Consider the following 15,892-nt stretch of genomic DNA (forward strand, 5'->3'; position numbering starts at 1 on the left):
ATTTTACAACTGAAAAACTGCCTTTGCACATACCCCCTTTTCAGCAAGGAGAACGTCTGGTCTCCAGAGCACTCCTCTAAGATACAAGAATGCACCTTCTGCACATTTTAAAATTGGAATCCTCATAAATATTTTGGAAGGATATCAGGGGTGTAAACTCGGTTAGCTTTTCAAGGGACGCTTAAGTGATAGGTCCAAACACCCTCGCCTTATACAAAAAGACAAATATGTATATCTTACAAATATGCCTTTAATAAAAAAGGAATGTCACCCCTTCAAAACTCTGTGCACCCTAGAAAACAAAGAAGGTGAAGATCCAAAACCTACAACTAGATATAGTTTGTAATCCAGTTTTGTGCATCTGTCCCATTTCTGGGGCTGGATTCCCAAAACAGAATGACTAGACCAAAACTACACATTTTTAAAAATTAAAATAAACCTCTTTGCTGGTTTGTAGTTATCATCTAGATAAATGTATCTTAAGCCAAGACTGGGCCTGAAAGCACAACACCTTTATTCCGGGCTTCAGGGCTTTGGTGAAGGAGAACCATGGTCACACAGCACCTCTCTTGGCCAGGGTGAGGAGTAGACTCATGGCCTGGTGTTGTTCTCACCCCTTTGTGGGGAGGCTAGAGTTCCAGTGAGTGCTAACTTCAGAGACCTGGAGTTCCAGGAGTGAAGCTAAGCAAAGACTTTCCCATATTACCAGGTGACCTTCCACAACCACCCTGAAACATAATACAGTTACAAGAGTTTAAACTTGCAATTGGTACCTCTCCTCATGGTGTAGTCAGTTGTGTACTGCATGCACTGTTAGCTACATGAGTATTTAGTAGGGTGAGGCAAAATGGTTTGCTTAAAATGAGATTCAGTTCAAAGCTTAAGCCATGTCTGGACAAAAGTCTTTCTACGGTTTGAAAATATCTAGTCAAGAGCATAGCTTATAGGTGAAAGAGAAAAAGCCACTACACATCCTGGAGAAGTGTAGAGAGTGATACAAGGAGCTGTTTATGGCATATATTAACCTAACCAAGGCCTTTGACTTCATCAATTGTGAAGCCTTATGGAAGGTGCTGGCTAGGTTTGGTTGTCCACTGAAGTTCATCAGCATCCTCAGGCTACTCCATGGTGGGATGACTGCCACAGTCCTTTTGAAATGGATCAGGGACAGATCCACTTATCATCTGTACTGGTGTCAAGCAGGGCTGCGTTATTGCCTCAACCCTTTTCTCCATCTATCTTGCTGTGATTTTGATTCTCACCCATGACTGCCTTCCTCCCAGAACTGGGGTTGAGTATTGAAAGGATGGTCAGCTTTACAACCTGTGGTGCCTTCACAGCAAAACAAAACTTACCAAGACCGGCATCACCGACCTTCAGTATGCTGACAACTGTGTTATTGTCGTGCACAGAGACCGATCTGGAGTCCACCCTTGACCCTTTTTCAGGTGCCTCTCATAGCCTGGAATCTCCCTTAATATTGGAAAGACCAAAATGCTCCACCAGCCTGCCACAGCAGAAGCTGCTCCCCTCCCCCAACAAATCACCATTGGTGGAGAACCCCTGGAAAACACTGAGCATTTCCCATACCTTGGCAGCCACCTTTCCCAGTCAGTCAGCCTTGATGTAGAAACTGAACATAGGATTTGCTGTGCCAGCATATCCTTCGGAAAGCTGCTTTGCTGTGTCTTTACCGATCAAGATCTGCAGGTGGAAACTAAAATCCTGGTCTACAATGCAGTGGTTATCCCCATGCTCCACTATGGGTATGAGACATGGGTGACATAGCAAAGCCACCTTAAGCACCTGGAATGGTTCCATCACTGTTGCCTCAAAAAGATCCTTTGCATTAGATGGGAAGACAGACTGCTGCACCAATGCCAGCATCCTCTCTGCAGCTAACATAACCAGCCTTGAGGCAAAGATCATGAAACATCAACTCTGCTGGGCAGGCCACTGTGTGTGGATGGCTGACACTCATCTCCTGAAGCAAGTCCTCTTCTCTCAACTCAGTCATGGTAAGAGGACCCACGGGGGACAGAGAAAGTGCTACAAGGACACCCTGAAAGCATACCTTAAGAAGGGTGGCTTCAAACTTACAAACTAGGAAGTGCTGGGTGGTAACAAGTCTTAACGGCACTGTACCATACATCAAGCTACAGCCTGCTTTGAAGAGATCCATCTTGCCCAGGAAGCCGAGAAATGGCAGAGGAGGAAGGAAAGTGCACAACAACCTGGTCAACAGCTGTGCCCTCCCCTCCCCCCCAAGGCACCACCTGTCATATCTGTGGAAAAACTTGCAGAGCACGGATTGGACTCTTCCGCCATCTTAAAACTCACCGATAATTTCCCCCTCCCTTCCTCCTCCGGCAGACATCATCTTTATATCAAGGGATAGCCGAAGAAGAAGAGATTCCCCATAAGATCAGTGCAAATATTTTATCTGAAGTCCACAGCCCCTTCTGAGGAGATCATATCCAGAAGTGCATCATACAAACAATGTAACATGCCTGTGGTTTTCTTTACTGCTTGTTAAGTAAAAACTATCTCACCTTCCTTTGGGAAGTGAAGAACTCAGCACACATTTTTGGATCTCATTGTAACAGGATGCACTGTTAAGCTCCACAAAATATGCAAATTAAACCCAAACATCTTATCAAACTCAAAGGAAACAAATAAGAAATTGCTTGAAGCCAATTCTTTTGTTCAGCAGAAATGATTCTGTCACTTGGACACTGAACAGGTAAAATCTGAAGATTTCAAATGCAACTGAGTGAGGGATTGCATTATTTCCATGAAGAACCTGGGTCAAACTGTGGTCTTGAAAGAGTCCAGAGAACTCTCCCTGCATAAACGAGAGCTGGGCATGTAGACAGAATCTAGCCTTATGGCCTGTCTTTACTCTCACCACAATCCTGAAGCACCAGACACAGACACAGCAAACTGCCTCCTGCCTAATGGAAAAATCATTAAAGCAGAGAGAAGGAGGGAGACTGTATTCGTGTTAGCATTAGCTTTGCTTCTGTACTATGAACAAAGGAGAGAAGCTCGAGTTACTGAAACAAACTTTTCAAACAGTGGAAAGACTTGAACTGCTATAAAAGGAACTTTGGCAAGTTCACTTTGGCACGCAGCAAACTGCAATCCTGCTGCCAGGTCAATGTATTCCTGTTGGGTAGCTATTCAAACAGAATTTAGATCCTATAGGTCCACTTTTAGGAATTCATTTGTGTGTCTAATTAACATGACTTGTCGGTACACAGACCTGTATATCTCCTCCTAGATTCTTTCAGCAGAATAGCACCAAAACATTTTAGCTGCTGCCACATCACACCTACCTGCAATCCCTTGTAGCAGCCCACAGACATTAAAAATGCTTTTCTTCATTACACTCTGCACACACATAGTGAAGACAGACACAAATGCCACAGCACAGAGAATCATGATTCCCACAGCTAGGAAAATAGCAGTAGCCTGCCAGAATCCACTGGCAATCTCATTGAAGTTCTCTGCATAGGGGCCACAAAGCGTGTCTCGTCTGGAAACCTGCACATGGGAGATTCTGGTGCAACGTCCATAGATCCCCAAAGTTGGATGGTAAGGCTCCTGTGACCCTCCAGTCCTGTTGTCTGTATCCTCAGAATTCACAGGCTTGGCTTTGCCAATCAGCCAATCCGCACTCATGAAAGCTATGAGCTCTGCAAAAGCCACAACAATGCTCAGGAGCGTCCACAGCATTGAGCGACATGTTACAATGACATGACACATATTGATGTTCAGTGCTTGTGTTCAGTGAGGATGAGAGTCTGAGATCCAACACCAAGGGAAAAAAGTTAAATAAATAAAAAAAAAAGAGACCCAAAAATGCTGTTTCTGTTCTGCTCTTTTAACTGTTTCACAATAGGTGGAATGGAGTATTTCTGAAGAAGTTAGCTGCCCAAAGTTTTGCAAGCAATCCAGTCATTTGTTCCCAACGTCTAGCTTCTCCTTTCTTCTTCTCTGGATACTGAGTACTGAAGTATGTGTTTCTGTGTTAATATTCATACTGGCACATGACGTTACAATAGTGTGGGGGAGGGCCCAAGGACTGCCCACTCCTTGACATCACACACCTAGATGAGAGAAAGGAGGAGAATATATTAGCAGTGAGAAAAAAGTCCCTCTTCTACCCCCGCAGCTCCCAAGAACACGCCAACAGTTTGCAAAGATCCAAATCAACACGTGAAAATTCTAACGGGGGCCTGTCAAATCCAGCCTGCTGGAAACGGCCCAAGCTTCGCCTCAATAGAGTGATTAATCTCCTGCTGCACTGCTGGACTCACAGCATCTGTTCCATCCTAGCCTACTTGCAGTTGTTTGTCAAAAGCATTGCAAGCAAGGTCCCAGCCACAGACAGCAGCAACACCCACTCCAACTCCACACTGCCCTCCTCCCATTCAAACAACCGCTCTTGGCAGTTATCCACCAAAATGTTCATACAAATAGAAGCAGTTTTTCTTAGCTGCATCCTTAGGTTGCTGCCTTGTCTTTGGTGCTGGGAGTTTGATCAAACCTCTGTTTACTTTGAAAATGACCAGCACAAGAGAAGTTACAATATCTACCACTGTGGAGGTACCTTGCATCTTATCATTAGTTAATACTAATAGTTAATTAGTTAATGCTAATACTGGTAACCTTCATATGTGGCTGCAGAAATTCTGCAGGTTCAAGCGTCCTGGTCAGAGCCAAACAGCTAACAGCTTTTACTGCAGCTTCAGTGGGTTGTGTCTTTTCTCAGCACCCGCTCTGTTCCTTCTATCTGCCTCCCATCTTGAGTTATGCTGCAAATATTCCTGACTGGCTCCCCCAGAGTGGCTGGTGCAACTTCTGGCATTGTACTGGTCTCCAGACCAACAGAAACCAGAAAGAGGCAATACCTTCCTGTATTTCTAGTTTATTACCACTGTTTCCTTAAAATTCAATATGGAACCAGAACATGTCATTTTACATGCTCTGAAATATATCACTTGGCACAGGGAGTGGGAAGGAAGGGGGCGGGGGGAGAAGACATAAAGGCAAATCTGTTGAAGTTAACCATAATGACAACATTGGATTTTAAAATTTACTTTAAAAGACACTAGCGATCAACTGAACTTGATGACTAAATAATCTAGAACCAAAATGATTTTTAATTGGCACTCAATAAAACAAAGACCACCAATTATTACTACTGCTGTTGGTGTGTGAATTTTAGAGCGTGCCACAAAGAAGCCACTACCATTTCTCTATCCCATGTTAGTGAGGAGTAAATACTGTTTCCTGTGATCTCAATAGGAAAACTCCCACTCTACCTTCAAAGGGTTCAGGAATTTACCCCATGAATTTTGCTCTCTTCTTTCCCATTACCAGGGAGTATCCCAAAAGGTCTGACCATAGTGTCCTCCTTTTCACCTGCAGACTTCATGGGTGAGTTTATCAGGTATGTGGTTTCAAACCGCCACCATCATGCTGACAATTCAAACCTGCCTTATTCAGTCCAGTCCTACATTACTGTTTCTGTAATATCTTTTCCCGGATGTTTTCACTTTTACATTTAACATGGCTAACAATAAACTTTGTATTTTTTCCACCCATATTTTCTGCACTGCCACTGCTAGTGAACTACATATACACACCTCAGAAAACAACATAAACGAGTTTAATCTGCTCTGAATGTGTTTGGCAATTAGGCAATGTATTTAATTTGCTTTATCGGATAATGCATTAAAAGGTAATTTGGGACATTTTCTTAATAAAAAGCTAGTAATAAAGAGAAATATCTTTCAATTAAGTTAAAAGTATAATTAAAAATTGTTTGGTTCTCTAAAAAAGAGCGGAGAGATTTCAAGTAGGCTGATGTACTTATAACTTGAGTACACCCTTTGTAATAACATACATTGAGAGATGATGCATTAGTTTGCCAAAACTGAACTCTCTCAGTCTTTCCACTTTAAATTGTAATTGGAAGGCTGTGAAAATCCATAACAGTGCATTCTTCTCGTTAGCTACAAGGAACAGTCTAATAGAAAATCTCTCTGTTAGGAAAGTAAGCAGTCACATAAAATTAGAAAAATATAAAATCCACATGTAAGTATAAATACTTTTACAACAGTTATTATATACAGATACAAAATTTAAATCTGGAATCAAGGAAAACACAATGGAAAAAAGAACAATTTAGCCATTAGCTGAACCTATGCATGACTGTTTACAGAAACTGAGAGAAGAGAACAAAGTTCATATTTACTTTATCGGGTGGATATTTCATATGAACGTTGGAAGGAAAAACCATTAAAATGCATGATTCAATACATACTGCACAGAGATAACAGCCTTTGCAGAAATTGGAAGGAAAGTCAGTACTGATTAATTTTTTGCTTCCTAGTTTTCTGCTTTCCTAAAGTAAATTAGCAAAACTTCCTACGTGGTAATTCTAAATCTTTCCGAAAGAACAGGCATATGTCTTAACTATATGCATTTTTAATACACACATTATTAAAAATGGGTACTTTTACATTCATTCTTGTACAAAGGATATGCCCCCAAAATGGGAACACTGCTTTTCTAGAAAAAAAATTGCTAAACATTCAAATAACCAAAGAAGAGGATAACAGAAACTTTAGAAACTGCCGCATCAGATCAGACCAGGGACTAAATTATTCACAGTCATGTTTCTAACAGTGGCTGCTTCCAGGTATTTCAGAGGAAAATGCAAGAAAAATTTTACTGGAATAATAATGGAATAACTTTAGTCATTGAATGTTTCTTCCTAACTCACATAATATGTAGTTGGGCTTGTGCCTTAAAGCATGATGGTTTATATCCTTCATTAAAATGGTCCCACTTAATGAAAGAGTGGATTTTTTTTGGAATCCTACTGACCACTTCGGCCTTCATGATATCTGGTACATTCAAAGGCTAAATACACACTGTACAAAATATATTTCCTTTTTATGAGTTCCAAATGTGCTCTCTTTCGTTTTCATTGAATGTCCTTTTAATACTTGCATTAAAAAAAGGTATACAGAAATACTAATGGTATACAGAAATACAATAGCATTCATTAATCTGTCTCCTCTCATTTGCATCTTAAGATAGGACATCAAATAGCCCTATGTTTTAATTTTCCATCATGTACATTCAGCAATACTTTTCATTGATTCATCCACAATGACACGCAGGTCTCTTTCCTCAGCAATTACAGCAGTTAGTGTAGAACTTTGCAATGTAGAATTACTATTTAAAGCTTTTCCTTCTAATACAAGCTATCTCACACTTGCAAATGAATTGCAAGTGCTTTTCCAGTCACGCTTTTCCAGTCACAACTAACCTAACTAATTTTGTATTACCTGTAGGTTCTTCAGGCTCTCTCTCCGTTCTTTTTCCCCAGAACAACGGTATCCAGAACCTAAAGCCCCCTCTCTATTGTCCTTCTGCCACAAAGAAAGCAAATTATTCTTACACTTAAGGGATTCATATTCATAGATTCATAGATGTTAGGGTTGGAAGGGACCTCAATAGATCATCGAGTCCAACCCCCTGCATAGGCAGGAAAGAGTGCTGGGTCTAGATGACCCCAGCTAGATGCTTATCTAACCTTCTCTTGAAGACCCCCAGGGTAGGGGAGAGCACCACCTCCCTTGGGAGCCCGTTCCAGACCTTGGCCACTCGAACTGTGAAGAAGTTCTTCCTAATGTCCAATCTAAATCTGCTCTCTGCTAGCTTGTGGCCATTATTTCTTGTAACCCCCGGGGGCGCCTTGGTGAATAAATACTCACCAATTCCCTTCTGTGCCCCTGTGATGAACTTAAAGGCAGCCACAAGGTCGCCTCTCAACCTCCTCTTGCGGAGGCTGAAAAGGTCCAGGTTCTCTAGTCTCTCCTCGAAGGGCTTGGCCTGCAAGCCCTTAACCATATGATTGGCCCTTCTCTGGACCCTCTCCAGGTTATCCGCATCCCTCTTGAAGTGCGGCGCCCAGAATTGCACACAGTACTCCAACTGCGGTCTGACCAGCGCCCAATAGAGGGGAAGTATCACCTCTTCGGATCTATTCGTCACGCATCTGCTGATGCACGATAAAGTGCCATTAGCTTTTCTGATGGCTTCATCACACTGCCGACTCATGTTCATCTTGGAGTCCACTAGGACTCCAAGATCCCTTTCCTCTTCCGTGCCACCAAGCAGGTCATTCCCTAGGCAGTAGGTATGCTGGACATTTTTCCTCCCTAGGTGCAGCACTTTGCATTTCTCCTTGTTGAATTGCATTCTGTTGTTTTCTGCCCACTTGTCCAACCTGTCCAGGTCTGCTTGTAGTTGTTCCCTGACCTCCGGCGTGTCCACTTCTCCCTACAGTTTTGTGTCATCCGCAAACTTGGACAGAGTACACTTCACTCCCTCGTCCAAGTCGCTGATGAAGACATTAAAGAGTATCGGTCCAAAGACTGAGCCCTGCGGGACCCCACTGCCCACACCCTTCCAGGTCGAAACCGGCCCATCCACCACGACTCTCTGGGTGCGATCCTCTAGCCAATTCGCCACCCACTGGACTGTGTAGTCATCCAAGTCACAGCCTCTTAACTTGTTCACCAGTATGGGGTGGGATATCGTATCAAAGGCCTTCCTGAAGTCTAAGTATACGACATCCACCCCTACTCCTGTGTCCAGGCATTTTGTAACCTGGTCATAAAAAGAGACTAGATTAGTCAGGCATGATCTGCCTCCTATGAGCCTGTGCTGGTTTCCCCTCAGCATAATTTGTCCTGCTGGTCTCTCGCAAATGTGAGCCTTGATAATTTTTTCAAAGACTTTGCCAAGGATGGACAGATGAACATGATTATACCAAGTAAAAAGTAAGGGCAGGAGAGAGGACTTACCATACCTCACCTGCTCCACAGTAACTGTTTTGCATGTCTGATCACACGCTTAACTTGCAGTATGTTGTTAATCTGTCCATACCCTTTGTTTCATTCTCATTCAGCCAATTTCTAGTATGTGGCAGAATTTTATACTTCTTCTACCAGGACATTTCTTTATCTTAGTAGCAAAATGACTCAAACTGTTTTGAAAATCCAAAAACATTACGTAAGTTAGCTGTTTATACACTTTTTGTGTTGACACATTTAAAATGCTTGATTAAGAAGCATATTTTTCTTCTAGTGTGATCATTTTACCATTTAGGCCATTTCTCTGCATTATTTCCACTACTGTGTCATTCATACTTTAATACCTATTATGAGTACTGAGAGAAGTTATTTGGATAAAAGAGATGTGTCCACATCTGGAAAAACAACTTCTTGTACTACAAGCCCTAGTCTTAAATCATAAAGAAAGTTGGTTCCATTTGATTTGGAAAAGGACCCTTTGTTTGGGCTGCTTAGTGTTATGGAAAATACAAATCTAGTTTAAGACCACTGCAGGTATTAATCTCTCACCACTGAGATGCATACAACTGTTCAGAAGGGTAAAGGCTACATATTGTTTATCATTTTATATAAAATGAACTACCAAAAAATATCACTCAAATTCCTGTCATCTCAAGAAGCTGCAGTTTTGAGGGGTAGATATCAGGCCTCTGCCACGCTCAGGTGGAGCAAAGCTAAGTCCAATGTTTGCTAGCCAAGAATAGCCAGATCCTTCACCTTTACTCATCTTTTAACCAGAAAATATCATCTGTTTTTAAAAGCAGATTTTATATAGAACATTCCAAAATGCAAAGCAGGTAAATGAAATTCGGACAGAAAACCATGCCTCTTCCTTTTTCTTTACCCAACCAAAAACAAATGAAAGCTTGAGACGGATCCAAATTTTAACATCTGAATCTGTCTTAATCTTAAAGTTTGGATATGTTGAGCTACAGGGATTTGCTTTGGCCTGCCATACAGACAGATTTGAACTTCGCAGCTGTTCCTTCCTGAGTCAGTTGCATACTGTTGCTGTTTTAAAAAAAAAAAAGCCCTGCAAGCAAATTATTAAAATGACAAGGTAAGAGACCTGTGAGTACTTTCTAGAATGATTTGCTGGCCTATTCTATATGATCTTTTGTACTCTGAATCCTTTTACCAAAAGACAGAAGGTTCATGCAAAATCTTAGAACTCAACCCTTCCCTGTCCTACCCTAGTTCTGTCAACTCAAGAGAAAGAATAAATCATGTACAGAGAAGTGGCTTTTGGCTCAGTTTAAACAAACAGCTGAATGGAGGGCCACACAGCTTGCTGAATCAATCCCAAAGTATGAAACACTGCAGTCACAATTAGACCTTTTCTTCTCATGGTTGGTAGAGTCCAAAACAAAATTGTGCAGAGGAGTGTCTAAAGCTGGTTTACAAACTACAAGTTTGATCATCTTATCATGTATAATGAGCAAATCCTTTAAAAGTCTGGGTTCAAATTTTCCTGAAATGTTTGTTAACAGACAACAATATTCTGAGACGACTTATAGCTGGGAGTGGAAGTAGCTGTTATTTATGCCAATGCTTTCAAGATCACTATTTAAACAAAGAAAGCTCATGCTCAAGGTCTAAGTGCCCTTGAACACCCCAATCCAGGTGTATGTGAGATCACAAGTTTTGAGGTCTGCAGGGTGAGCCAATCACTATAGTATTCATTCTCCCTGAATTTTGGAAGAATAAGTGAGGAACTGATCAAAAGAGTGTTCCCAGCTCTTGAAGTCCAAAGGGGATCATTTAGATCAGTGCTTCTCAAACTATCTGATGTGGCGGACCGGCAATTTTTTTTCCAGTGGGCCAGGGACCAGTGCCCGGTTCAGCCTGTGGCAGCAACTGCGTGTAACAGCGCTACACAAATGCGCGACCAGCTGTTTCTTTCTCTTTCCTCACCTTGTGTGACGTGACGTCACCTGGAGTGTTGGAACGTACGAGCTGTGGTGCTATGCCATATCAATGTTATGCTTCTGAAAATATATTTCTTTCTTTCCTGGCAACTCGCTGCCGACCGGCAACTGGTGGCTCGTGGACCGGCACCAGTCCACAGACCACCACTTTGAGAAGCACTGATTTAGATCATTTAAAATGGAAGGAACATGAAAAAGAGATTATTCCTTTTCCAGATAAGAGTGATAAAAAAGGAGCCATGGTATCTCTAAACTAAGAAACTAAGAATACGAAAGGAGGGTGTAACTTCTTTTTTTCCTAGAAGACACAAAGGAAGAGAGAAGAGGAAAGAGATAATGTGAGAAAGCAAGAAAGAAGAATGCTTGAAATGTACACTTGGCAAATGATGCTTGTTTGAAGAACAGAACTACCTTTCCTCCTCCCACTCCAGTTCTTTCAAAGTATGCCAGGGATTATTATTTGAAAAGGAAGTGCAAGGCAAGAATGCTCATTAACCATGCTCCTGTCATCCCCTGTCCCTCACACCTCGATGTGCTGCATAGGGAATCGCGCATGAGAATCTCTGAGGTGACACTCATTAATACCGTGTTAAAGGTGTACTCCTAGTTTTTTGCCTAGACTTCTGTACTTTTGGCTTTCAAATGTTGGAAGAAATGTACACACTACTTTCCATGGTGACAGAAAAGCTGAAATGAGAACTAGAATGAAGTTAAGTAAATGTTTGAGAAGGAGCTTTTAGCACAATGTTAATGCCACATTTTCTGACACTTGTTGCACTTTCTGATCTGTAATAGGAAATGCATTTATAACACAGCAAAACAGGGTTTGCCAAGGGAAACCAGTCTAATATCTGCCAGACTTTGTTGATGCTCTCCTTCCTGCTTTACACTTTCACTCATAAAGACAGAAGTAAAGCTTTAAGCTGAAATGTAATAACTTAGTTGGAGAGCTACAGAGAGACAGATGGGATGACATAAGAGAAGGAAATATTCCAAACGAGCTTTATTCATTCTATCCCCACTAAAAACAACATACCATATAAGCAATATCACTTGTTACTGGGAAACCAGAAAACAAAGTGTAAACTGGATGTAATGTGTTCAGTTAAAAAGTGCCAGTTATCTATTTATATCTACTGTAAATTTGCAAAGATTCTCTAAAATGTGCAGCATTTCAGTATGCTTTTAGACAACCACCTCTTAGAGGCAGCTACATTTCAGTTGTAAGTGAAGGACTGTCAGAAAACTATGTAATGCCTGTGAAGCGTTTTGACAGAAAGAATATGATATAAATGTAAGATATAAAATAAAACTATTACACGTTACGAACTTGTTAAAAACCAGCTGACTTACCTTACCTGTTCTCACATTTCTTTTTGTTCCATTTGTAATTTTTGCTCTTTATTTCAGCTTCTTCCTGTCAAAGATGCAGCTTGCAGCAGTGACACAGCCAGCTGTTTGTGCTCCCAAATTATATATGTATAGATTAGTAAGTAAAAAGTGAGTGCCATCCTTAAAACTGTGCCGCAAATCTGAGAGAAACACTTGTTCATTTTATTTGGCTAACCTACTCTTGCTGATAATGTGATAATTCTATTAATACAAGAATTAAAGATTACCAGCAGGCTCGCTTTCAGAAACAAGTGCAGAGAAGACAGATCCCAATTCAACTGCTTTGTTCAAATTCTACTATTTTTCACAGAAAGGGTGAAATCCCAGACTCAGCCCAATAACAATACTCCCTTTAAGGATAACGGGACCAGTATTTCATCCAAAAATCTCTAAAAGGAAGGATTCTCAGGCCAATCATGGTAGTTTGAAAAATCAGGGTGTATTTCACTCTTTCTTCACTTGAACAAACTTGACATATTCTTGTGCTTTAGTGGAAGAGGTCAAGCTTCTACAATTTTCATCCTCTCCAAATGTGAACTGAAAATTCTCAAGTAGAAAAATCTGTTCCATTGCTCCTTATTTATTGACTTTTTGAATTTTTCAAACCTACAATGTTATGTTTTGAAAACTTATTCAAGGTATTCTGTAATTCCAAAATATATTAAAATTTATGAAGCAACAAAATGCTACAATGTAGTATTTCTATTGTTGGTATCTCAAGTGAAAATTACAAATCATATAAAAAGTCATCACTACAGGGAACAATCTTGGCCTCAATCACTGATAGCCTAACTGTTCAGGAATTTACCAACGGGGAGTGGAATCATAAGGTTTTTTCTTTCACTCCAGATGAAGTCACTGAAGTCTCAAGATTCAAGATTCCCAGCTGAAGCACCCTTTCCTGGTTGCATATAATACTGCATCTGTCAAGCAGGTCTAAAAACTGATTTCCTTGTAATTAGCAAAAGCTTGTGGTACCTCTGAAGTCTAATTAATGTTCCTACAGCCTGCTTAGGCTGGGCATTGGTAGAGTTTAAAACATTAACACATGTCTTAACAAACATGAATTTTCTGTTTCTGTATTAACAACTTTCAAATTAAAGAGGAGGAGGCCAGGATTTCACTAATTACATATGAAATTGTTATTATTGTTTATACCTACATGCTTTACAGGCATAATCTGGCAAGTATGTGAAGTCTTTTATTGTGTACAAGAAATTTATTCTCATTTATTAACTGTGAAAGATTCAAAGCTATTCTTCAATAACTTATGACTACTGTATGTTGACTTGGTTGAGATGTTTACTGTACAAGTATATTGGTATTATTTATTTGGGGCTGTTGGGAAATATAAGCAGGAAGGGAAATAGGGGCTCAAGATATGTCACTTCTCAGCAAACCTGGGAGAACAGGGCTCAGTCTGCACACACAGGAGATCAGAACTGTGGCTGTTCTAAAAAGCAACAGTATCTCACCAGCAGCAGGAGGTTTTTCTGGGGATCCAAATTCAGACAAACACACCTCTTGGTGTGCCCACAGAAGTTACACCTGCCTAGGTTACCTAACAGGATAGTAAGCCTTTAAGACAAACATGTATATAGACTATTTTAAAATACTTTACCTCTAAACCCTTTCTTCCTGATCTTAAAATAACCAATATCTTGGTTTTAAGTAGACTGTCTGATCCCTTTATATAACTATTTCATTGATATCTTCAAGAAAAGTAGAACTCAGTCAAACCTACTGAGTAAGGATAATGAAAACATAGGGTACTGCTGCCTACGGCTGGTCTTGGAGTAAAAAAATTACAGAATTCCAACACAGGCTAACTAAAGATGTGAGGTTGAAGGTTCGGTGGGGATATACTCAGACTGCAGGAAGGAGACATGCCTCTAACATGTTGCAACAATTACATTTCCACCCCAGGTCATTCAGTGCATATATTTATGAACAAATACGTTGCTCTCTTCTTCCTTTCAGAATGTCTCTAGCTAGGCCATCATGTTACCTGTACTTACTCATATTTTCTCCATTTGACATACTTAACATTACATAAAGCCTTTCTTTAATAAAATCCCTAAAAATTCAAGGGGAAGCATGTCCCTTTTAGTTGAATCAGATAAACCAACTACAGGCAACTAAAAAGTATTATCACAACACTCTATAAACCTGTGAATCATGCGTGTACACCTAACAGTGCTAACATTGCATTGCACCTCTGAAAAATTTCCAAGCTACCCAACGGTGCCATTGTACCCTGGTTGAAAATCACGGTGTTAGATAATCTACTAAATATGACCTCCTTGTTAGAATGCAGTGGTTAAGAGACCATACGCAGTTCCTGGAGATAAAAGCAAAGGAAATTGGAAAGTGTAACAGCTAATGTATACAGCAATAGTGAGATCATTACTGGAACAGCATTTCTTATTCTGGAATCCAAACTTTAAAATGAATGTTGATATATTGGAAAGGGTTCAGAAAAAGCTAGAAGAATGATACATGCTCTGTGAAACCTGACTTACAAAGAGAAACTAAAGCAGATTAGGTCTTTTGGTTCAACAAATTAATTCACCATCACTACAAGCCTTTAAATCAAGATTGGATGTCTTTCTAAAAATTATGTTCTGACTCATGGAGAGTTTAAGCTTGATACAGGAATCTGTAGTGTATTTCTGTGGCCTGTGGCCAAGTCTACACATGTGTTTAACTGTAGTAGATTAATTAGCTGTGGAGTAAAGTGTCACTGTTTACATGTGTGACAGTATTAGGCCCCAGTAAGCTAATTAACACTGCAGTAAGACAGTACTGTCAGAGACAGGAGGGCACTCACCGAAGGCGTGTCCCCGGCCAGGGACAGGAATCACTTCACACTGTGACGTCCAGGCTACAATGGGAACTCCCAATCCACACCAGCCTGGCTTTACCTCCATGCCAGGTGAATCAGATTGGAGCCAATCCACAGCACAGGCTATATCTGAAGGCCGGGGCGGATTGAAGGGACACCAAAAGGAGCAAAGCCAGAAAGCTGAGGAGCCAGAAGGGTGGGTGAGCCTTTGTTCTGATGGGGAGGAGGAGGTGACACCCTCACCATAGGAGTGAAGAGGAGGGTAGCAGAGGCCAACCAGCGGAAGGGGATCTGGGAAAGACCTCTGGGAATCGTGGAGGAGAGGGATCCACCTGAACCACTCACTGCAGCGGGGTTTTTTTGGACCTTTTTTCCTCTTTGGCCTTGATCTCTCCCGTGGATGTCTTTCAGTCAGTTGAAGAGTTCCGACCAGGGCCAGGAGTCTGCTCAGGATGCAAAGAGAAGCAGGTCCCTGGAGAGGCTCTGCAGCTGAGACAAGGGTAGGCAGAAACCCTGAACAGTGAGGACTGCGCCCTGTCCCCAGCTGGTCGCTCCAGAGGGAATCCCCAGCTGTGGAAGTGGCGCTTGCCGGTAATTAAGCCCACTGTGGTTTAGCTTTAAATTCCTGGGGAAGAGACCAGGGTGGGAAGGTGGACCACTGAAGATCCTGGGGGAACGGCTCCAGGCAACAGGGCACCAGACCTTGCAGATGCCCAGAAGAAGAAGAGGGCAAAGGTCAGAGGACTTTTAAAAGAAAAAAGAAAAAAAAATAATATGTAAAAAATAGG

At 41.2% G+C, this 15,892-nt stretch overlaps 1 protein-coding gene across 4 annotated transcripts in view; it reads right to left on the reverse strand.

Annotated features, from left to right (window-relative positions):
• The window catches only part of LHFPL2 (LHFPL tetraspan subfamily member 2), a 203,115-nt gene that overhangs the window by 28,094 nt on the left and 159,129 nt on the right, over positions 1-15,892 (reverse strand). For all 4 annotated transcript variants that reach the window (XM_059725112.1, XM_059725109.1, XM_059725110.1 and 1 more), the window contains one exon: positions 3,339-4,112. In XM_059725112.1, the coding sequence (XP_059581095.1) occupies positions 3,339-3,768 (430 nt within the window). In that variant the 5' untranslated portion in view covers positions 3,769-4,112. The remainder of the gene's footprint in view (positions 1-3,338; positions 4,113-15,892) is intronic.

The sequence above is a fragment of the Alligator mississippiensis genome, chromosome 3 (genome assembly GCF_030867095.1).
Source record: "Alligator mississippiensis isolate rAllMis1 chromosome 3, rAllMis1, whole genome shotgun sequence".
Classification (NCBI taxonomy): Eukaryota; Metazoa; Chordata; order Crocodylia; family Alligatoridae; genus Alligator; species Alligator mississippiensis.